General features: G+C 32.1%; 1 protein-coding gene across 1 annotated transcript; it reads left to right on the forward strand.

Annotated features, from left to right (window-relative positions):
- Positions 1 to 17583: 17583 nt before the first annotated feature.
- Positions 17584 to 20392, forward strand: LOC134248253 (uncharacterized). Its single transcript, XM_062730662.1, has 4 exons — positions 17584 to 17859; positions 17988 to 18024; positions 18685 to 18748; positions 19936 to 20392. The coding sequence occupies exons 1-4, from the start codon at positions 17814 to 17816 to the stop codon at positions 20086 to 20088; spliced, it is 300 nt and encodes a 99-aa protein (XP_062586646.1). The 5' UTR covers positions 17584 to 17813; the 3' UTR covers positions 20089 to 20392.
- The last annotated feature ends 3390 nt before the right edge of the window (positions 20393 to 23782 follow it).

Consider the following 23782-nt stretch of genomic DNA (forward strand, 5'->3'; position numbering starts at 1 on the left):
AATTGAAGATCACTTGTAACTAATAGTGATGTATTTTTTAAGCCAAAATTGAACTTCAATATATTTTAAACTATTTAGCTACTATTCAAAGAGTTATCAAAACGACACGGGCTTATAGTTACTTTGAAAGAGCAGGAGCCACTTTGGGCATTATTTGGTCTTGAGAATTTCTAAAAAATCAAAACTGCTCAGTCTAGGTTGCAAATGCAGTATTTATCACTTGGAGTGTTGGTGACCATGTATCTATTAATCGTGACGTAATTTCACATCTAGTCAATGTATTGTGACGTCATAAAATGCGTCATTTTCCCCATATCCTGTAAATTCCTTTGAAAATGACCTAATTTTGAAGCATTTTTTAAATATTTCTTATAGAGCACAACCTCTGATCCTAAATATGCAAATACATAATAAAAGCTCTGTTTCTGAAGATCAGAAAACATGTTTTATTTTTTGGATCGTGGGTTGTGCTCATATTTTAATTCTTTGCAGAAGGAAGTCAAATACGCATGCTTTCTGCAAATTTCAAGAACATTGCAATTTCTCAAAGCCTGTTTTCCAATATGTGGATTCTCAAAACGAAATTTTATTATAGAAAATAAAAGCACCAAGTGTCTACTTTATTTTGATGTATGAAATGGGAAAGAGGGTGATAGTTAATTAATTGGCATAAGTACATGGATATTTTATGCAGAAGATTGCTCTTGCTCTTTGACCTGCTCCGAAAATTTTAACTTAAATCACTTAATCTAGAATTTGAAGCAATTCAAAGCTTGTCTGCCAGTTTCTATCGCTAAGAGAATTATCCACGCAGGTTTTTTTTCGGCTATATATCTGAATGTTGGAAAATGCTTAAAAATTTTTAATCTGGTCATATATCTACATATTGTTGGTCAAATCCTGTATCTAGCGTTCGAAGCTTGACTGCCATTCCCTATCCCCAGAACATTATCCATGCGAGTTTTTTTCGGCTTTAGGTCTGAAAGTTATTTTGGGATGGACCTGATACGTAACCTTTAACCTGGTCACTCATCTGGAAATAAAGCTTAGATCCACGATCTAAATCAAATATATTATCGTCCATTACTTGGTGAATCATACCTGCTAGTTTGGTCTAGGTAGAGCATAATTAGTTCCTTTGGGATTTCTAATATTTTAATTCAGTCATTCAACTGAAATATGTATGTAAGATCCAGCATCCAATGCAAGTATGGAACGTGTATGTCTCTTACCATACACATCAGCCAAGAAAATTAAGTCCAATTAGGGCTACATGTAATAGTTACTTGTTTAATTTGGAATTGACCTGCTCCAGAAACTAGAAGCGAGAGCTAACGCAGACGTATAGCATAATCTTATCTTGACGGAGGCGCACTGCTTAAGTCCATCCCTTCTCAATCGACCAGACCCAACCTGACACCTAAGCAGTCCCAGAAAGCAGACCCCGGGACCGCTCTGGGACCGCTTTGGGACTGCTCTGGGACTCCTCTAAAAAGCAGAACCAGCAGACCCCGGGACTGCTTCTGGGACTGCTTTGGTCACTCATCTGTGAAAAAAGGTTATGAGTGATATCATTGGTCCACCCTCTTGTGTATTCTGAATTTGCAGCCCCCTGTTGTTTTGTTTACTTGCAGCAGAGATGAGTTTGAACAGTTTAAAAAGCAAGGATTTCTTACAATATTTTAAAAAGTAGAGATTATTATAGTTAAATAATATGTATTGAGACTGTATACATGTATATACACAAATGTAGTTTAGAATAATTTTTTTTTAAATAAAGTTGTTAAATAGGGAAGTCAGGAGAAAATTATTTTTTCCCTAAATATATGATACGGTTTATGAGAAAAAATATCTACATGAAGGCCTTTTTATTACCGGGGAATTTAATGTAAAATTTATTACGTGTACTACAAATTTGCATTGGCTCTATTTGAAAATAATTACAATTAAATATTAGATTTTTAATTGAAAAAGGTACATGTTTTTCGAGTACCACACTAAAAAAAGAAAAAAGAATATCCAATGTAACCCTCAAATATAAAATCTAACATTTTATTAAATGACCATGAAATAAAATTAATAGATTAATGATACAACTCTTTCGTAACATAAACAATTTTGATAATCATTGGGGAATTTATTAATGAATTACCGGTATTTTTTAATTGATAAACAAGCTAATGAAAGAGTACATCAATTTTAAGAATAAACAGTTGAAAATACAGGGAATTGCGATTCATTTCATTTTTGTTTTGCTTCTGTTTACCTGGTCGATTAATGTGTACGATAAGATCTATTTAAAGCTAATTCTGGTGGAAAAAAAATAATTCACTTTTAATTTTCTGTATAAAAAGTAAACATGGGAAACAGTATCAATCAATGAAAATAAAGAAATCGAATTTTTAATATACCAGATAATTGTAATTTATTTTAATCAAAAAATAATAAATTTTAATTTAAATTAATTTTAAGTTAATTACGTATTGTCAAGAATGTCACTCACTAATGAAAGTACAAGGTTAACTGAGAATCGTAATATCAATGCAGTTTGTGATTTCTGAAAACTATGTTTTTAAAAACTAACAAACTAATATTTAATTCTTAGTTCAAAGCCCCTGTCAAACTATCGCGCTTACAGCTGTGATTCATTACGAATTATTCAAAGTACTGAAAGTACTGAAAAACGGTTAGCATGCTTTCATCTAATATGTACCGAAAAAAGTGCATGAAATGATGATATTTAAGTATGCATATCTTTTTTCAATGTAATCAGAGAAAAAAAACAGACATTCTGTTTTTGTAATACTTTACTTAATAGTTAAGCCAATAACATTTCAAACTGATGTCACAGATGGATGCAATCTAATTAAAATTAGATGTTCTGTATCCGCTACTGCTTCTCCAACATCTAACAACATCCTATTTGGGGTCATGTAAGAGTGAATCTTCGATTAGCCAAATAAAATGGTTTCTTCTAAATCTTGGCTAATAGTTCAGATGGGTTTCTTGTTTTCACTACCGAACCAAAACACCCGAGGAGTTTTGTAGTAAACAAAATATGCATTGCATAAGCTGTATTATGTATGACGTGTGGGTATCTTGTATAGTTTGGGCTCTTTCGTTTGCATTATTCACGTTCAGATGCCAGACTGCAGACTATACATGAAATTGATTCCAAAATTACTTTAATTCGACGTAAGACAGTATCAATAATGATGATATATAGCCGTGGAATTAATTTGAGAATTGTTTACCGAGGCTTTAATCTACATGGCCAAAGTGTTTGTGTTTACCAGTACATGTATTCATAATCGAAAGGTCGCTCTGATGTAACCCCGAATGGGATGTTAGATGTTTGAGAAGCAGTAGCGGATTTGGAACATTTAAATAAATTTTAATAAGATTGAAATGCATGTTTCAAAATTTAAACATGAGATTTCTTCAGTTTGAAAGACAGGAAGTGCATTTTTAAAAGTTCTCTCTCTGTGGCATCCAATCGTTCTCTGGATGAAAACAATTATGTTGATGTTGAAAATTTAAATGTCTTTCATGCTCTATTGAATCTGAAGTTAAGTAATTGTAAAGCCTACTATAGCAAACAACTAAATAAATGACAAATTAAATTCTTTAGATTAATGGATTTGGAGTAGTGTAGATCTACAGCTGGCTAGTCAGAGAAAAAAGGATAACTGAGCAGAGACTTTGTAAATGAATTGATATCAGAGAACTCCAGTTATGTAGGCTCATCGCGGGTATAACCTGTCAACGATGGATGCTTACTTCTTCTAGGCACCGGATCCCACCTCGAACTTTCAGGAGTCAGCTTTTCTTCTCAAATCGATCATTGATCATTCTGTATTTTGATACAGATACTGAACACTTCCGTTTAGCAATATTATGAACTACTACTTCTACGGGAAGACTGGCGAGTAAATAAGATTATCAAGCTTTATGAAATGTACTTTATTGACTTTTCAAACAAGTAAATGTTCGAATAAAGTAAATGGTATATGATGTATGTATCATTTAAGAGAACTCTTCACAATATGTCTAGATAAGGACATATAAGGACATATAATGTGCATTTGCCATATACTCTTCATGCAATATTGTTCTCAAATAAAACATGTGAAAAGGAAAGTTGTCTAATCAATCAATACTAGTATTTAAAAGTTCAAATGTACACTAAAAGTCAGTGTAACTTAAGAAGTTATCAGTGTCACTTTCTTCAATATGTCGGTTAAACAATATACACTGATTTCTTTTCTATCAATGTGCCTCTAATCACCTGTATTTTAATTTAATTCTTCTCAAACGCTCAAAATAATAATCGACAAATTGGACTAATTCAAATATAAAAAGTATTTTCACAGCTAATAATACGTTCCCTAGGAATTGATCAAATTTTCAAAACTTAAAAATAAGCCTTAAGTATATATTTTTTGCTAATTGCCAAGATTTTTCATACCTCATTCTTCTGTGAATAATAATATCGGTTGATTTTTAGAAGAGGATCACATTGCCGATTACAATCCATTTTTTTTTCAAAATTAATTTTACTACTTTAAGTGCCTCATTATTTTTTAAGTAAGTGATTCCTTATGATCGTTTGTACATGTAATTAATTATCAAAGACGGAGTAAAGAATTAAACCCTGGGAGCAGAGCTTTTATAACTGTTTATTAGACAGAGAAGAAAAGAAAAGAAAACAAACGTTTCATTGTGGAGGTAATCCTATTGTTTCCATAAAAACGTTACAAAAAGTGTAAAATATACAGATGTATTCGGTATTTTTATAAAAACGTTTTTCAGGTATTACTTAACTTAATAAATGGTGTTTCTTAATACTTTGGCAAGGAAAATCAAACTCGATCGAGAGAGAGAATTTCTGATGTTTTTCCAGTCTGTAATAACCTTCAACATGCTGTATAATTAACCGTATCGTTCAACTTTCAAAAATAAACTAACAGTTGCTATAAATCGCGATCGCACGATGAACATGTAATAAAGACCAAATTCTCAGTTCTTTGAAGTTAGTGTTCTAGGTATTGTCAATGCTTTGGTAAATACTAATAGGAATTCGATATAATCGTTATAATAGCCACTCTTCGTACACAGCATATTGTCAATCTCTCACCAGGGGGCGTATTACAGTATACAAATCATAGGAAGCGCTTCGCTGAAGTTACTGTTGTCGATAGGTAGCGCCTTATGGAAGTTTCCGGTTTTAGTGAAGCCATGCCATAAAACGGTTAGATAGCTAACCGCTTAAAAATTGAAGCAAATCATGATTTATCATAGTGGTGGCACAGCGCGGTTTTTAATTATGCGTAGACAATCGCACAACATCCGCACTGCACTCGTAGACCTGTTCGTACATGTAGTTAATCTTCGACATTCGCGAAATTCCGTAGTACTTGCAATGAGTATGAGTTAATATGAGGGTCTGTTGATTTATTGTTGGTTTATTTAAATTTACTGCGGTTGTCACCCGAGATTCTGCTACTGTTCTCCAAATACGTTATTGAAAATAAGTGGGGATGGCAATCAAATGCAGAATTGCTAATCGTTTAACCGAAAGACGCTTTGGCCAAATAACTGGTTAATCTTATCGAAATATGTCTTATCAAAGAAGATGTACCTCTTTTCGTATGTATACATAGAAATATTTAAAAAGGTGTTAGAAGTTAAAACATTTCATTTCTCTTGATTTTGTAATAGAAAACTACATTTTTTTTTCATTTTCAAAACAAATTAGTAGAAGAAAAAAACTTAGAAAATTATCAAGCTAATCTTACAGCAGATGTCATGCAAGATAAAATTGTCACGAAAAACAAAACTAAGTTTGAAATGTAGCCCTTAATCTACGATGTTTGCCTAATAATTTGATTAGTTAATCATTTAATTTTTATAAAAGACTTGACTCTGAGTGGATAAAAAATTCTTTTGATAACTGCATCAATAAAATCTAGAGTTCGCTTGCACTAAGCAGGCGGAACTACTTTGGCAGTCGTTACCTGTATATTCCCGCTTCAAGATTACTTTTCAAAGGATTAATCAAATCCTTATGCTTAAATAAATATTTTCCTGAATTTCGGAGCCTGTCCGTTACGTTCCTGACTTATTTTCTACTTTCGTTTCATTTTCAATTACCCCCCTTTGCTTAACAAATCAAATCGTCTGCAGTTTTTGGAAAGAACTTTACTAGGGAAGAAATCGTTTAATCGGCATTCTTTTCTTAAATGTTTTTACTTTGAGATATATAGTATGAAACAATAGAACTCTGAAAAAATGTTTTATTATGCTACAAAAGCGTGGGAAACCGTATATCATGGGAATGTATGACCGAGAAAGACGACAATGCATGGATGAGGAAGGAATTCTTGAACTGTCGGCAGCAGACTCTTTCAGGCTTTACAGCATTGACCATGTTGACAGGTTGTGATACGTATTTTTATATATTCGGTTTGAAATTCGGGTGAAAATTTCTGTGACCTAGAACTGTTAGGATATTTGAGTAGCTTCCCTTTACATTTACGAACCTAGATAACTTACCAGGGGAAATATCAAGAGGGATAAAACATCAGGTAATTTAAAAAAAAAAACTGTAATTATTTCAGATCGAGAATGTTAGTAATCACACGGCAATATTTGAGAATGTTTTTCGTAAGCATGGTTAGAGCCATTTTGAATTTTCAGCAACGTTGACTTAATGGTGATGTATTCGTGCGCACCGTTTTTGATGCAAAAAATTTTAATAGAAAAAGTGAAAGAAACTTTCATTTTATTAATTTAAAATCATAATTAAATGATAAGAAATTAATGTGTTTCTTTGATCGATGTATCAAAGAAAAATTTAGACGGAAAACTACGCTCATTGATGATGTTTTCCGTCCAATTTTTTCTTTGAAACATCGATCAAAGAAAAAATATTATATTCATTACTTAAGTGAACTAATTATGACAAATACATGTATACCATTTAACGTTTCTCTCAATCAATTTATTATCATCATTAAAGAGATACCGGTCGCTCTGTGCGGCATGGTGATTCACATAATAATTAACGCTATGAAAACTGACTAACTACCCCATGGTCTCAACCCGGAAGGCAATTATTATCTCAAAATCAGTTTAAATAGTTTTGTTAAACGCTATATTTTCAATCATATGTGCAGCGATTTATTTTTATAAAAATAAATTTAAAGAACATTGTGTTCAATTTTGTTTTTCGACTAACCGATTACAAATTTCTAACAGATTGCCTTCGGGCAACTGCTTACAAGTTGCCATGCATCCCTAAAAAAAAGGAAGACTTACCTGGCAATAAACGGCGATTTTAAATTGTTTTTCTTATTCGTGGGCAATCGTAGCATAAATCAAGATAGTGTAGCAGAATCAGGAACACTTCCGGTATGCTTAATCATTCGGGTACAGTGGTAATGAGGTAATCACGGAACAACAGGAGCGGATCTCAGGATTTTCAATGATAATAAACGATAAAAATTAGATTTTCAAAAGTCTCCGTATCATTATTATTCCATAACTATAGAAATGTTTTCTGTCCCTTCACCATCACAAAAGAAGGTTTTATCTCTACACAACGCTCTTATGTGTATTACCCTAAAAGAGGTGCTGCGTACGCGTACCTGTAAATTACATAAATCAAAATAGAGTGAATAGTTTAAAGTGTTTGAGAAAGGTTGGTCCTGCGTAATTTTGGGACTGATGTTTATTTTTTTATCATATAGAAAAGTGGTATTTCAAAGAGAAACCTACATGTACCCCAGTATAATTAGGAAAAGAAATTAGAAAGACGAAAAAAAATTGAATTAATTTTAATTAAAAGATGAAACGTGAACGTTTGCATTAGTTTTTTAGTATGTCTGTCAGGAAAGAAAGAAAATCTTCTACTCTAATCTCAACGTTGGTGAAAATTTCAATTAACATTTGCAAAATTACGAATAGTTAGAGGGGGCTCGACACCTCAATATGAGCATCCTTCTCTGTTTTCTGAAGCGGGGGGGGGGCACAAATTTTTTGACATGGCAATTTTCCTGACTTGACATGATATGCTTTGTGATCAAAAGAGTATGTAGATGACATAATATGCCTACATACTTATCAGTTAACAGATGACATTAATATGCCACCATACTTACCAGATAACTTTCCTCTAACGCCCAGTAGGCTAATCAATTGTTATGCGAGTGTGATATGAAAACAATATATATTCGGATATTAAATGTATAAAAGGTAAGTTAAATCTTCTATCAGTTCCTTATATATTATTTAATCAACGACTACATAAAATTCATTTTATCGCATCAGTCCGACACCTTTTTTGATAACCCTTTGTATGAATCAATCCATTTCTTTCCTGTATGGATAATCTAGATACATAATTTAGGGTTCAGAAAAACAATGTTAGAGATATTCCGACCTCGTGTGGACAATTATTTTTATACAACCATCTCGGTTAAAGAAACAGTGTTAAACTTTCATAAAATTCTTGTTCATTGGGTAATGCTCATGAACTACATTTTCCAAGTTTAGAACATGAATGATTAAACTTAGATGATTAAATAAAGAGAGAATTGAGAATTTATATTGTTAATCTGAAACAAAAATTGTATGTAATGGATTGTCTCAATATCTTAGAAAACTTTTTTAAGTATCTTAAAAATATTAAAAATATTAATATATAAAAAAATATTTAAAAATCTTAAAAATATTACACTCAATAAATGTAAATTTTTAAAGGGAGATAATTATGTAACAAAAGTTACACATTCTTCCTTTCTAAGATTTTACATTTTATTTACTTCAACGCTGTAATCGCTGTAATCTAAAAAAAAAAGAATTTTTAGAATACCATTTTTTTTTCGAAGTATTAATTCCATATTTTATGATGGTAAATTAATGCTTACAACATAATATTTGTCAGCATAGCAACATATCAAATGTCAACATGTCATCATAACAAAATAAGTTAACTAAATCGTCAAGATAACTTTCTGGTTTGTTGACAAACGCCGACTTAATACCTTGTCCAGTCAAGAGAATATATAACAATAATTTTGTGAAAGCTCTTTACTTGGCGAGATAACTTTGCTTCATGAATAAAATTGTTTCTATGACAAAGTCTGCTATTTCAGACATTGCAGTCACAATATAAAATAATGATATTTTACGTGTGCTTCAAATTTGACCATCAAAACTAACGGCATTTGATAAATGTTGATTGTATAACAGTAACATTATTGCTACACATATTTGTGTACATGTCTAGAAGGGAAAGGGAAATATGTCACTGCGCATAATCATTCATTCTGTGTTTTAATTTTCTTAGAAAGCTGACAGATACAAAGTTAATTTGTACATTAACACATAACAGTCAATCATTAAATATTCATACATGCAACAAACATACTAATATCTAGATCATCATATGAAATTGAACTATTCTATATATATTGTATTCCGAAACTTCATAAAAATCCTTACAAACAAAGATACATTGCGGGTTCCAGTAAATATTCAATCAAGTCTCTTTCGTTACTACTCACAACTATATTGACAGTTGTGAATGAAAAACTTCAAGAGTACTGTGCAACAATATATTCTAAAAGTGGTGTATATCAGATGTGGATACTCAAAAATTCCAAAGAACTATTGGATAATTTGAATTCGCCAGATTTTACCAAAACCAACAGCTTGAAAACTTACAATTTTTTGACTTTATACATAACCATTCCCCACGATAAATCCAGGCTTTTTGATATCACTGACAGCTGCTTTTTTAATAAAAATGGAAGTCGTAAATTTACTTACCTGGTCATTGGTCATTTGCAAAATTATTTTGTTAAAAACATTCTGATTGCACACACAAGTACTCTGAAGGTGACATCAAAGAGATGCTTGAGTTTCTGATTGACAATATCTATGTGGTTTTTAGAGATCGGGTATACCAACAATCTTTTGGAATTCCAATGGGTACCAATCGCGTTCCGTTATTAGCAGACGAATTTTTAGATTCATATTAAGCAGAATTTGTGTGGAAAGAATAAAACACTTACTGTGGCCCTCAATTCGACATTTTGATATATTGACGACGTATTGTCAATTAACAATGGTTATTTCCTTTCCTACGTAAGTGCGATATATCCTGGTGAGCTTGAGATAAAAAATACCACAGAGTCTGACACATCTGTTTCATACTTGGATATTTTAGTTGAAAAAGACTTCATGGTAATTTAACAACCAAGAAATATGATAAAAGTGGTGATTTTAACTTTTTTTTATAGTCAATTTCCCTTACTTATGCAGCAATATACCTTCAAAACCTGCATACAGAGTACACATGCATATCTCAGTTGTTTCGATTGGCAAAAGCATGCTCTTCGTATGAACAATTTTTAAACGAGATAAATTTTTCACAAGCAAGTTGTGAAACATGAATTTCAACAGTCTCGTTAAAAGTCATGATTGCGTAAGTTCTATGGTCGATACAATGACCTTGTCAGCAAATACAAATTTATCATTGCGTCAAACGCTGACTGACGTTTTTCATACTAATTGTTAGTCCATTATTTATACACTGAATTGACGACGGATTTTTCTGATATTTCCCGATTATGACAGGAAGCACATGGCAGGTGTGACTGGTAAGCAGGTGATGCTCACTCCTTCATGGTACCTGATCCCACCTCTGATGTTTTGGTGGTCCATGTTTGCTCTGCTCCTATTTTGTATTGTTTTAAGGATTTTGAGATTGAATTATGTTCGTTATCTCCATATCCTTCTTCATAAAGCAAATTATATATGATTATACATGTATATATGCAAATACCTAAATATGAAATCAAACACTTTACATTTGTTGGCACATGTGTACCATGTGTAAACATAAATGCTTACAATGAGCTCTTGGCTAGACAGACAAAATTTAAGTCGCATCTGCAAGCATGCAATACATTCCATAGGTGCATAGAGAACATAAATGAATTCAACAAAAATATCCGGCCCACTTAAAATAAATTGTAAATATATTAAATCGTGAACACTACAGAGTATTAAGAACGTGATCTATTTTTTTTTAAATCACAATCGTAGTTAAATTGTTATTTTTACAATTTAATGATTACTTTAACCTTCAAATGCAGAAGATATGCTGCTAAATATATATCACAAGAATAAGCGCGGTCAAAAGCTTGGTACCCAAGAAAGGGTTTGTCACATGGAATACCCTTGTAAAGTATGAACGCCTTTAGCTGTTTAAAGATTATGGATAATCAGGATTTGAGGACTACCTGTTTCTGAGTTTTGCTCCTTTCGGTTTACAGCAGATAACATGAACTAAAGATTATTTAAAAAAAACTGAGAGAGCTGAGTTCATTACTTATTGTGTTACTGCGGGCTGATGAGTGAGAATGCATTGATTAATATATCTTTACGTGGTAGGTGCTGTAAGTTATGTCTGAATTAAGTCCTACATACTTGCAAAAGGCTTTCAGAGAGTTTGTTAGTGTGTAGTATATGAGAATTATGTATACTGTATTACAGGTTTTGGAGAATGTCTAAAGTTCAGCATTGGAAGTGATGTGTGGTCTGGAGAATCTGAAGGAATGATGAATATATTTGTTGGTTCAAATCTAAGATTGAGCTTTGAAAATCTACTGATTATTTATTTGAGTTAAAACAGTTAAAACCACTAAACCAAACCATGAATTTAACAATATCTATTTTGTTCAGTCTGCGTTTAAAAAAAATAATTCTTTTGTACTACTGTATGTCAATTTGATCTGTAACGGGAAAAAGTACATCTATCTCAAATGTAAATTAAAAAAAATTGAGGTAGAAAAATAGATTAATATCTTAATAAATCATAACAAAGTAAATAATTTGAAAAAAAATATATAATGGAGGAAAAATAAGTGCGATGCCCTAAGAAAATTTAATGTATTAAATCGAGGGGAGTCAGCTTCCATTCACCTTTAGAGATTTCATACAACACCCTAATCACTATGCAAGGAGAATGGAAATATGCTGACACACCATTTTACACAAGGAAAAAGACTATTTATCTTTTATAAATAGCACTGTAATAAAGGCCGAGGGATATCTAATTCATCCGTATACCAATGTGACTTTAGAACTATGGACAAAGTTACATTTTAAAAATTTAGACCATGTCCTAAACAAAAACATAAGACTGCACGATAAGTACAGGATTAAACCCTAAGAGCTCAGAAGAGAATGATTGAACCTGTGGGTTCTTTAGTCAAGAGTGAAATTGTCGCTGTCATGGTTTATATATAACCTCTGACCAATGAAACTCATTCTAACTTACTAGCTATAAATGGTAATCCGAATATCTAAAACGACCTCTGATATGTTCAGTGCACAAATTTCAGCCAATCGAAAAATGTAAAAAGGTAATTAAAGGCACTAAATATTCCGTGAAAGACAAATTAAATATTCAATAAAAAACGAAAACGTCAAAGATCCTTATAATTATTTTATTTATTTTATTTTTTTTTTTACTGATTAACATTTACTCAACAATATACTTATTCAAAGGTTATTCATATTTTATCAAGATTAGCAAAAGTCCCATCATTTACACATGTATCTGAAGAATGGACGGCCACACAGGAAAGGTGTTTTTAATCACCGGTAAGACAAACTGAAATTATTTTAAAATACGAATATGTCAAATTGAAAGACTGTACATAGCGAGAAATATCGATAGTAATATTGTCTTATAGGTGCTAGCTCAGGTATCGGGGAGGGCATCGCCGTCCACCTGGCTAGGTGTGGAGCAAGTTTGTCACTGACGGGAAGAAATGAGGTCAATCTACAGACTGTAAAGGAAAAATGTCTGAAGGAAGGTTTATCACCGGAAAAAATAAGCCAATTATTCAACAAAATAACTCATTACTGTATAGTGAAAGTGTCCGAAAAAGCCAGGGTCTTTTACCGGGAAAAGTAAGCCTGTTATTGAAAATTTATAAAGGATGAGAGTACTTTTTACATTTTCTATAATAGGCTTACTTTTCCCGATGAGTGCACTTAAAGATTTACGAGAATTGCGTGTAAATAAACTTTAAACACACACTGTTCTTTTAATTGCAGGAATGAATAACATCTGATCATGATTTAAAAACAACAGAAACGACCGAAAAATAACCAAAACACAGCGTTTAGTGCAAGTTTAATTACTATTTTACAGGCGTTTTAAACCATTTTTTATCCATAGATACTGCTTTCCGTGGGTGACATTTCCTGCAGAGAATTCAGATGGTCACTAGTGGATCAAACAGTAAAGAAATTTGGAAAGCTTGATGTTCTGGTAATTATTTATATACGTTTATAAGGTATTGTAGCATCAAATGTAAAATACAATATACTTAAAGTTTCTTATCTCCAAAAAATGTACTCTTTTCCAACTGACTCTAAATCCTTCTACATATCTTACTTCACTTCTAAAATGACAACATAACTATAGGGACTTGTCTTTCTAATTATTAAACGAAAAATAAACATAGTAATCGTTTTCATGAAGAGATGCGACCGCCTTTTTTAAATTTATTAAATCAGTATGAATCACAAGTACTTATAAATATTTTTTTTATTTTTTTCTTTTATCTCACTTTTGCTTTTATTATATTTTTTTTTTGAGATTTGAAATTATATAATGAGGTCATCTAAAAAAAATATATTGATTGAAACCATCTTAAATCATCATAACAATGATTAAACTGTCACTAATTCGGACACATATTTGCACCGATTTATAAGCAGGTGAATGCCAAATCCCATCAAAATAACTGCACAGAAATACAACTGACTAATTTTGGACTTTTACAAGAAGCACCGACTTGGACATTTAAACGTGTATTTTGTATGGAGGTACAGAATTCATAGTACATAAGAAAACCTTTCTAGTCGTTATTATGTTCCCCAAACGGAGTTTGGGAACATATTGTTTTTACTCTGTTTCTTATTATTATTATGTTCCCCAAACGAAGTTGGGGAACATATTGTTTTTACTCTGTTTCTTATTATTATTATTCTTTTTTCTTCTTATTTCTTCTCCGGTACTTTTTTGTCCGGAAGTGTTCTCAGAAACTGTTCACCAAACTAAGTTAAAACCTTTTTAGGGTTAGTAGGCATGTTGTGTAGATGTGCTGAACGAAGGTCATTTTGTGCGCATTCGCATGCACGTGCGGGCGCGTGCAATGAGTAAAATGACTGATATATTTAATATGGTTGTAACTTTTATATTTTTTTATAAAATGTTTTGAAACTCATTATATAAAGATATATAAGATGTGTAGATAAGATGACATGGTCAAATTTGCATGAACTCACGCGCATGCACGTGCGCTTTGCTCTGATTGGCTGAAACAGAAATCTTAATATCTTTTTTGTTTTATGATGAAATGCTTTGAAATTTATAACATAGACATGCATTAGGATGTACTACAATATGATATATAATATTTTTCATCAAATCACGCGCATGCACGTGCGCTGCAATCTGATTGGCTGAAACTTTAAATGACTATAACTCCCTTGGTTTTCAACCAAACAGCATAAGATTTAGAACTTAGATAGACATAAAGAACTCCTACAAGATGGTATGGTCACCATTCACATGCATGCACGTGCGTGCACATGTGCTTTGCTCTGATTGGGTGAAACAAAAATCTTAATATCTTATCTGTGTTTTTACAAAATGCTTTGAAATTTAAAACATAGGCATACTTTAAGATGTCCTACAATATGATATATAATAATTGTCATGAAAACACGCGCATGCACGTGCGCTGCAATCTCATTGGCTTAAACTTTAAATGGCTATAACTCCCTTGTTTTTTAACCAAACAGGATGGGATTAAGAACATAGACAGATATAATGGACACCTACAAAAAGGTATGGTCATCATGCACGTGCGTGCACGTGCAATGAGTAAAAAGTGTAGACAAGATGATATCGTCATTACGCTCATGCAATCACATGCGCACGCCTGCATTGCTTAAATTTGAAATACTTGGTATACTTTTGGGAAAACTTTGTTTACGTCTTAAATGCATAGATTTTGCCTTCTTTGATGAAACGTACAGGGAATATGGCACAAGAAGGGAGTTGGGGAGCGTTTGGGGAACATCTGTAACGGTTCCCGTTACAATTAGCACTAGTTATTATTCTTTTTTCTTCTTATTTCTTCTCCGGTACTTTTTTGTCCGGAAGTGTTCTCAGAAACTGTTCACCAAACTAAGTTAAAACCTTTTTAGGGTTAATGGGTATGTAGTGTAGGTGTGCGGAACTAAGTCATTTTGCGCGCATACGCCTGCACGTGCGGGCGCGTGAAGTGAGTGAAATGACTGATATACTTTTTATAGCTATAACTTTTACATTTTTTGATGAAATGCTTTGAAACTCATTAAATAAAGATATATTATTAGTGTTAATATCAATACACTGTAGAATTAGCACGAACTCACGCGCGTGCACGTGAGCTTCGCTCTGATTGGCTGAAACAAAAATTTCAATATCTCTTTTGTTTTTTGACGAAATGCCTTGAAACTTTAAACATAGTCATGAACTAGGATATTCTACAATATGATATCAAAAAAATTTCAAGAAATCACGCGCATGCACGTGTGCTGCAATCTGATTGGCTGAACTTTAAAAGGCTATATCTCCTTTGTTTTTTGATGAAATGCTTTGTAATTTCAAACATACACATACTTTAGAATACCCTGCAATATGATATACAGAAAAATTAAAGAAATCACTCGCATGCACGTGTGCTGCAATCTGATTGGCTGAAACTCTAAAAGGCTATATCTCCTTTGTTTTTTGATGAAATGCTTTGTAATTTAAAACATACCCATACTTTAGAATACCCTGCAATATGATATACAGAAAAATTAAAGAAATCACGCGCATGCACGTGTGCTGCAATCTGATTGACTGAAATTTTAAATGGCTACATCCCCTTTGTTTTTTGACGAAATGCTTTGAAATTTAAAACATAGTTTTAATTTAGGATATCCTGCAATATGATATACAAAAAATTCATGAAATCACGAGCATTCACGTGTGCTGCAATCTGATTGGCTGAAACTTGAAATGGCTATAACTCCCTTGTTTTTCAACCAAACAGGATTGGATTTAGAACATATATAAATATAACGAACTCCTACAAAAAGGGATGGTCATCATGCACGTGCACGCACGTGCGTGCATTTGGAACGAGTGAAATAAAAATACATTTGAAAGAGTGATTTTTTCATACTTTTGGACTGAATGCTTTGATATATAGTATATTTGAATATATAGATAGTGTAGACAAGATGATATGGTCATAACGCACATGCATTCACAATGCTAAAATTTGAATATAATTGTATCCTTCTGGGTAAACGTTGTTAAAGTCTAAATTACCAGAATTTGTCTTATTTAATGAAGCTTACAGGGAATATGGCACCAAAAGGGAGTCGGGGAGCGTTTGGGGAACATCTGTAACGGTTTCCGTTACAATTAGCACTAGTATAGATATGGTTTTAGGGCACTTACATGTGAAAGCCGGGAAATGAGGGTAGGGTGGTTTTTCTTTTCTTCAAGAACAGCTTATAAGTGCTTTGAAAAGACCGTTATAATATTTATATCGTAAAAGAGCTACCGTACATTTTCCTAGTGTAAAAGTAAGCCGTCAACTGTAAAAGTCGGCGCTCCTCATAAAAGTCCTATACGCGAGTGTACGACACTTATCTTCAAAAAATGTTTTATGCGTTACCAACTGATAATCATACAAAAGTTAACTTAAATATTTATGACTAACTCATGACTAAACTTAACATTAATTCTCCATATGGAATAAAATATGTTGTAAATTGTACTACAACCATGTCCTTATATGCATGTACTACAGTACTGCATTTTTTTTCAATTACAAGGTAAATAATGCGGGGATGGCAAAGGCCATGGAGATATCCAAAGAAACAGAAGAAAACTTTGATCAAATTATGGACGTCAACATTAAGGCGGCGTATCCAAAAGAACTAAAAGGAAATAGAACTACAATATATATAATTGATTCTGAAAATCATAAAAATCCTTGAAAACGAAAAGACATTCATGTAGAGAGTTCCAGGAAATGTTCAACCAAGCCTCTTTCTTTACTCCGCACCAGGATATTTACAGTAGGGAAGGAGGAAATTTACGAGTACTGTACAACAATATATTCAATAAGTAATGTATATTAGATTTGGATACATAAAAATTCCAAGGAACTTTCAGACAATTTGAAACCACAAGAAATTAACAAAATCAGCAGCTTTAACATTTACGACTTTCCAACTTTATACACAACCATTCCCCGTGATAAATAAAAGTATAGGCCTTTTCATTTTATTGTAAGTTGCTTTTTTTAAATTTACTTACAACGTAAATTTACTTACCTTGTCATTGGTTATTTGCAAATTTTGTTAAAAACATTCTGATTGATCACACGTACAAGTGTACTCAGGATATCAGACATTTAAATACACATGCAGTCTATGTAGCGAAAAAATCTTTTAAATTCTTCCTAAGACTTGGTTAGATGAAAAATACATGCATGGAAGCATCTTCAGTTGTGGTTGATTCATGTTCGTTCAAAACGCGACTGGGGTTGGGGCATTTTATATTTAAACATTTCTGCTTTTCTCTAGCCAAAAGTGTTCCGATGAGCGATGTGGTCCGTGGGCTTTTTGTATTTTTTATTTTATGATAGAACCCAGGAAATTGTTCCTACGCTATGTCCAAAGCAGCAATGGATGCATTCACCAGGAATTTAGCTATTGGTATTATTAACCTTATCTTTATAAATTTAATTAATACGCTGTGAAATACTTATAATATTCAGATACTAGTATTTTTGTACACGTGTAATGACTAACATATTATGAAAAAGAATATATTTGTTTTCCAGAATTAGCACCTTTCGGAATACGGGCAAATAGCGTAAGGTACATAAATTTATAAGATGCGCATAAATGTTCATGAATGTCCGTGTAACACTATGCATTGAATTGGCATTTCAAATTTCTAGTATGAGTTTTAGAATTGTTATGCATCAAATCAAATTTCTTAATTTAAAAAAAAGCAATTTGAAACTCTTTTATTATATTTTAATATTTCATTTTAAAAACCCAAATTTAAGTTTTCCAAACAGGTTTAAAAATTTAGAATTTTAGAATGAATTTAAATCAAAATTCAATTTTCCAAAACAATTTTAGTAATTAAATTTCTGACTTTTTTTTTTTCTATGGTTTGTTCAAAAAGTGTACTCTTAACGATCAAGTTCAGTTTCAATTTTGATATTAATTTGTTTTGAATTTTACGTTTATTACTACAAATTTTTTAGAAAAAAGTTTGAGTTCATATTCTTTCAAATAATTTAGCTTATACTACAAAATTATTTTTTTATGCCACAATATTAAATCTTCAAATACAGGGTCAATTGAAGTTTTTGAAAATTATATATTGGACTAAGTAATTTTAGAAAATTAAATTGATAAGTGTTACACGGAGCTAGAAAACGCAAAAAAATGAAATTAAACGTTGACCACTTGAATTTATTAGTAAGACATATAGTTTAATCGATATTATTTATTCTTTATTTGTAGACCAGGACTAACAATGAGTAATCTTGCGAGACATGACATAACAGATGAAGAATTCTTCAAAAAGGTGATTACGAGACTTGTAAACATTCTATAGAGAAGGGTTAATTATAGGTATCTGGTATCTTAGATTAATGAAAGTTGATGATACAAAAAACAAAATGCAACAATATGTGATAGATTTCTCAACGAATAATGGAAAATATTGCCGGGAAACCCTACTAGAAAAAAAATTGTGTGTGATAAAAATACTTTATTCTGAAACAAATTGGTAAACTTTAAAAGATTGTTGCTAAATCGCAAAAATAAGTACCAGGGTCAAAATTCAGATCGGGAAGTGCCTCAATTTCAGTTATATTGTCAAAATGTATCCAAATTCAATACCCTTAATTAAGAACAATTCACTGTTTCTCGGTGTAGGTTGATTATTTAAAAGATCTTTCATACCAAATAAGTTTTTTTTCGAATAAAATAATGCCTTATCAGGTTGCTAGGTTAAGCCGTTTTGCTCTTTGTTCAATAGTATTCCAATGATTTAATTTTTGTGCCTTGTAAAATATTAATTATCTGCCTTTGGTGCATATCGTCGTATATAAGTAAGAAAAATAAATTAAATTACTTTTAAAGAAATCTTAGATATATCTTAAATAACTGAATCAAATTTGGTTGAACAAAAAAATATTTTATTTTGTATTTGACGTTCTTTCAAAGACGTCAAATAAACACTGCGGGATGTACATCCGGTTTAGTAAAATATAATCCAGGATGAGCTATCAAGGTGGAAAAAAGCGCCATGGACGACCGTAGTCGGCAAGCAAATTGGATTTTATAATATAACTTGAATAAATACTTGAAATACTTGAATAAATAAGCACAACACTTCATTATCCAGATGCTGAATTAGTCGCATTTTTTTCGTGAACAAACCCAAATCTTTTTGTAGGTCCCCTCAAAACACGTTGCCATTTTGATTCTTTGTTGAGGATGGGATTTTTTTTCTGCATTTTTTTTTCGATAAATTTCAGACTCCTGTTGTTTTATCAGTTGCTTTGCATGACATATTGTAATAAAGAGTTGAAATTATTAATTGTAAGAATTCTTTTTAAAAATCATTCTTTTTGATTTAGTCATTAAAATATATCCCCAAACATACAAACAATAAATAATTATATATTCGAAAACTGAATGTTAACTGAATGCTTAGTGAATGTTCAATGAGTTTTTAATGAATGTTAAGATGTGATCCTGTTTCAGATGATGACATTATTCGGAAATGAGAACCCCTCTGGACGGAATGGTACGCCGCAAGATGTGGCCAATGCTGTATCTTTCTTGGCGTCTGACAAATCATCGTATATAACGGGACAGGACATAGTTATTGATGGCGGACGTTTTATTCGATATTAATTTAAAACAATTACTTCACAATATTATGTTTGACTTTGATACAAATTAGATCAGATTGGCAGATATATTCTGGTAGCCACATTTGGCGCTAATTTTTTTTTCCCAATGCTCACTATCTAGCCTCTTGAAAACTCCAACACATTTTGCTCTAAGTAATGATTACTTACATATATATAGATAGGATCTCGGACAAATGCAATATTCGAGAAATCCTGTCCAAATGGGGAAATTTCGATAAGCCAATTTTTGGCCCATGATGAATTTCAGTTTAGTTTGTTAAATAATACTGATAAATGTCTGTCCTTCATATCGTCGCTGTAATATCAAAATTTTGTAAGTCGATTTTTGGCGCGAAATTTTTATTGCTAATTTGGAATCTGCAATATCGAATACATGTTCCGCCAAAACGTCATGTCTCTAGGCCAATAAGAAAGTGAGATATACAGACGTGTGATAAAAGCGTGTATGTCCATTGGATGCATTTTTTCTTTCTGACAAAAGGTCGTATGTCTCTGGGCACTGACAAGAATGTCACTGGCCGTCTGATATCAAAGTAAAAATTATCATTTTAGTTAAATCTTTTATAATTTTTATTTAAAAATGTGTTCAACATACAAAACAAAGTATATTTGCTTAATAAACAAGGAAATCAATGGAAATATCGATGAAAAGTTAGATGTAAGGTTACTTAATGACAAACTGAATTTCGCAGTTTGTAACTGTTAAACTGCAATCAATTTATGAGTATGTTTATATAATACATTTCCGAGCGTTCTAATATCAGATTCGTACGCTTACAATACATTGCAGGGATTTGTTTCAATGCTTTACTGGAGATACGACAATTTGTACAGAAAAGACAGAAAAAACATCTAGGACAGAAAGGAAAACACTAGACATACGACATTTTGAAAAAAGATGTTTTTTGTCTCTCCTGAAAAGTTGGGATTTTTGACTTACAACAATTTGATATTACAGCGACGATATTTTATTTGTTTAACCAGGATTTAATAATCACTTGACTGGGGGGTTTCTAAAGGGTCTCTCTTAAAGCGCTTTAGACGGTTTAGAAGATTCATTATAATTTTGTTGAATATTTTATATGAATAATATAATAAAATAAAGAAAAAAAATATTTTATATGAATGATAGAATAAAATCAAGAAAAAATTATCAGAGGACATCAAATAATATTAAAGTAGCACAATTATTATTTCATTTTAAGTTATGTTTCCTCTAAAGTAGCTATCTGCGTTGAAAGCTTTATAATTATTACAAAAAAAAATATGTACGCTCTTTTTTTGGTCATTTTAAATTGTTTGCAAGGGTACGACAAACGAGGAAATAAAGTGAAGCATTGTCCTAATAAAAAAAGATTAACATATATTTTGTTCCTTTTCATTTAAACACGGTGAATTTTCAATAACAACAATACATAATATAAAATGCGTAGCGAACGCGTACTATCATTACACTTAAAAGATAGTTAATTAAATTCAATGTTTGTTTTATACTATTATTAAATATATCAAAAGATAAAAATATGAATATGTAACGTGCGCTAAAAAAAACTATTCAAATATGGTGCATGAAGAATCGATGCTTAAAAAAGTATATCAAATATAAAAGCAATATACTTCAAACTATTCTAATTATATTGTGAAAAATGTCGTTTGATCGTGCATGATAATATTCATTCATAAAAATTGGAAGCATACAACATGTACAAATGTACAATGTTTATCCTAGAGATTCATTATCGGAATCCCAGTCTGTATCTAGAGCATCAAGAATAAATTTTTGTAGTCGGTCGAGGTTAGAAGCTTATCGACACTGTGACGTTGAAATTCCAGGTACATGTATCCAACGACTGCAGAGATAAGTGCACAACAACAGACCGTTCTCCCCCTGTTTTTGCATTGACACTACCATCCAGTAGTAGGGGATATGCTAGTTTCATCAAATGATATCCACAGAAAATACATGTATCTTTTTGCTGAAACATGGCGTGAGTGAATATTTGCACTTAGCAAACCTGCATCACCTTTGTGAATTGATAATCTATAAGTTCCATCTGGAGACATGTGTTCCTGTGTATACGATTTTGCCAGGGTTATTTGGTACACTCCGAGGTTCAACGTTTTTAAGTTATATTTCAGTCAAATCTTGGAAAGTTCTGCAAGCAATCCTGGGGCATTTCAGTCCACACTACTCGTCTACTGGCGGACTTCTCCTTTAAGATCCGCTTTTGTAACTCGGTCGAGGTACGCGAGATGAATTTCATTGCGTTTGCAAGAGCGATGTCATTGTTTTTTTCACGTACAAAAAGCGGCCGGAAAGCATTGACAAAAGCACATACTTTTCTTGTATAATCCACTATCCATTTCATTTGACAGTTTGGAAATATCTTATCTAATGCTTTCCATTTCTTTATTCTACCATATGCCGACTCCACGACCCATCTTACTTTTGCTAAACATCGGTAGTGATTTGCCTCCTTTGTCGTGTTGTTTGAAACTTCAAGAAAGATAATATGACATAAAATGGCATTTCACTGTTGATTTCAAGAGAATCGAGAAATCGAGTGGAATCCCGGAAGCCCCTGTTAACAACTTAAATGACATCTTTCTTTAAACAATTCTGGATTTTATTTATATTTTGTTTGATGATACTCTTCAGAATTGCAGTATCATTGCTCATTCAATCGGCTATAAATAAGACCCTAAACGGCAAGAATATAACCATCGGTTTTAACAATCATCGTTGGCTTTACCAGTGGTCTGTGTTTATATCCGCTGAATGTTTGTCTTTGAAAAGCGTAATTACCACTGTTTTGGATACAAATTAACATATGTCCCATCGAATAGAAGAATAGCAATCTGTTTCCCGTTTGCAAGAAGTTTAGACAAGGATCTTGTGTGCACTGAAATAAAACTCTCCCGTGTAATGTGTTTAAATCCTAAATACTTGGAAACAAAACGTTCCATCAAGCAGATTTGAAAATGACACTTTTTGATTTGAAACATGCTGCTTATAACACTTAATGAATTTTTATTTCTTAATTTTGTCAATAACAATTGAAAACGAGGCATGTTCTTGACCTGTTAAAATTTTATCAAGACAGTTTAAGTTTTTCAGTTTTTATGGATATCTATTAAAATGTTCTGAATGAGGGGGATGGTTCGGAAATGGGGAAACCATGGTGGTTCACAAAATGTGGATGCTGCTGGGAATTTGGACTTGAAATGATAGCTCCGTCTGTTATTGATGTATTTGCCGTTTGATTTGGTGTCTGGTGTATTTGAATTAACTCGGTTCTAACATTTAGAACCTCATTTTAGTTAGCTATTATCTCACCGGCGGAGCTCAAGGAAATGCTTTGATGCGGGCTACAGTTGGAAGTGGGTATATTATTTTGAGCATATAATTTATGTTGTGTTTTCGTTTCGGAGACAACTTTCAACCAGAACCTGTAGATCTTCTATCTGAGCGCCTACGCTTACTTCTTGTCATCTTTATTATGTTTTCACTAGTCATTTTGACACTCGTAAGTTTAATTTGGCTTATAATACACTACCCAAACGTGTCACCGCTATTTACATAAACCTTTAACAAAAACAATGAATCAAAATATTGACATACAGTATATCTATAATTGTATAAAAATTTCTGAATATTGAAACAAGGTTGTTCT

Source organism: Saccostrea cucullata, unplaced genomic scaffold (genome assembly GCF_032062105.1).
Source record: "Saccostrea cucullata isolate Sc308-1 unplaced genomic scaffold, CSIRO_AGI_Scuc_v1 ctg1843, whole genome shotgun sequence".
Lineage (NCBI taxonomy): Eukaryota > Metazoa > Mollusca > Bivalvia > Ostreida > Ostreidae > Saccostrea > Saccostrea cuccullata.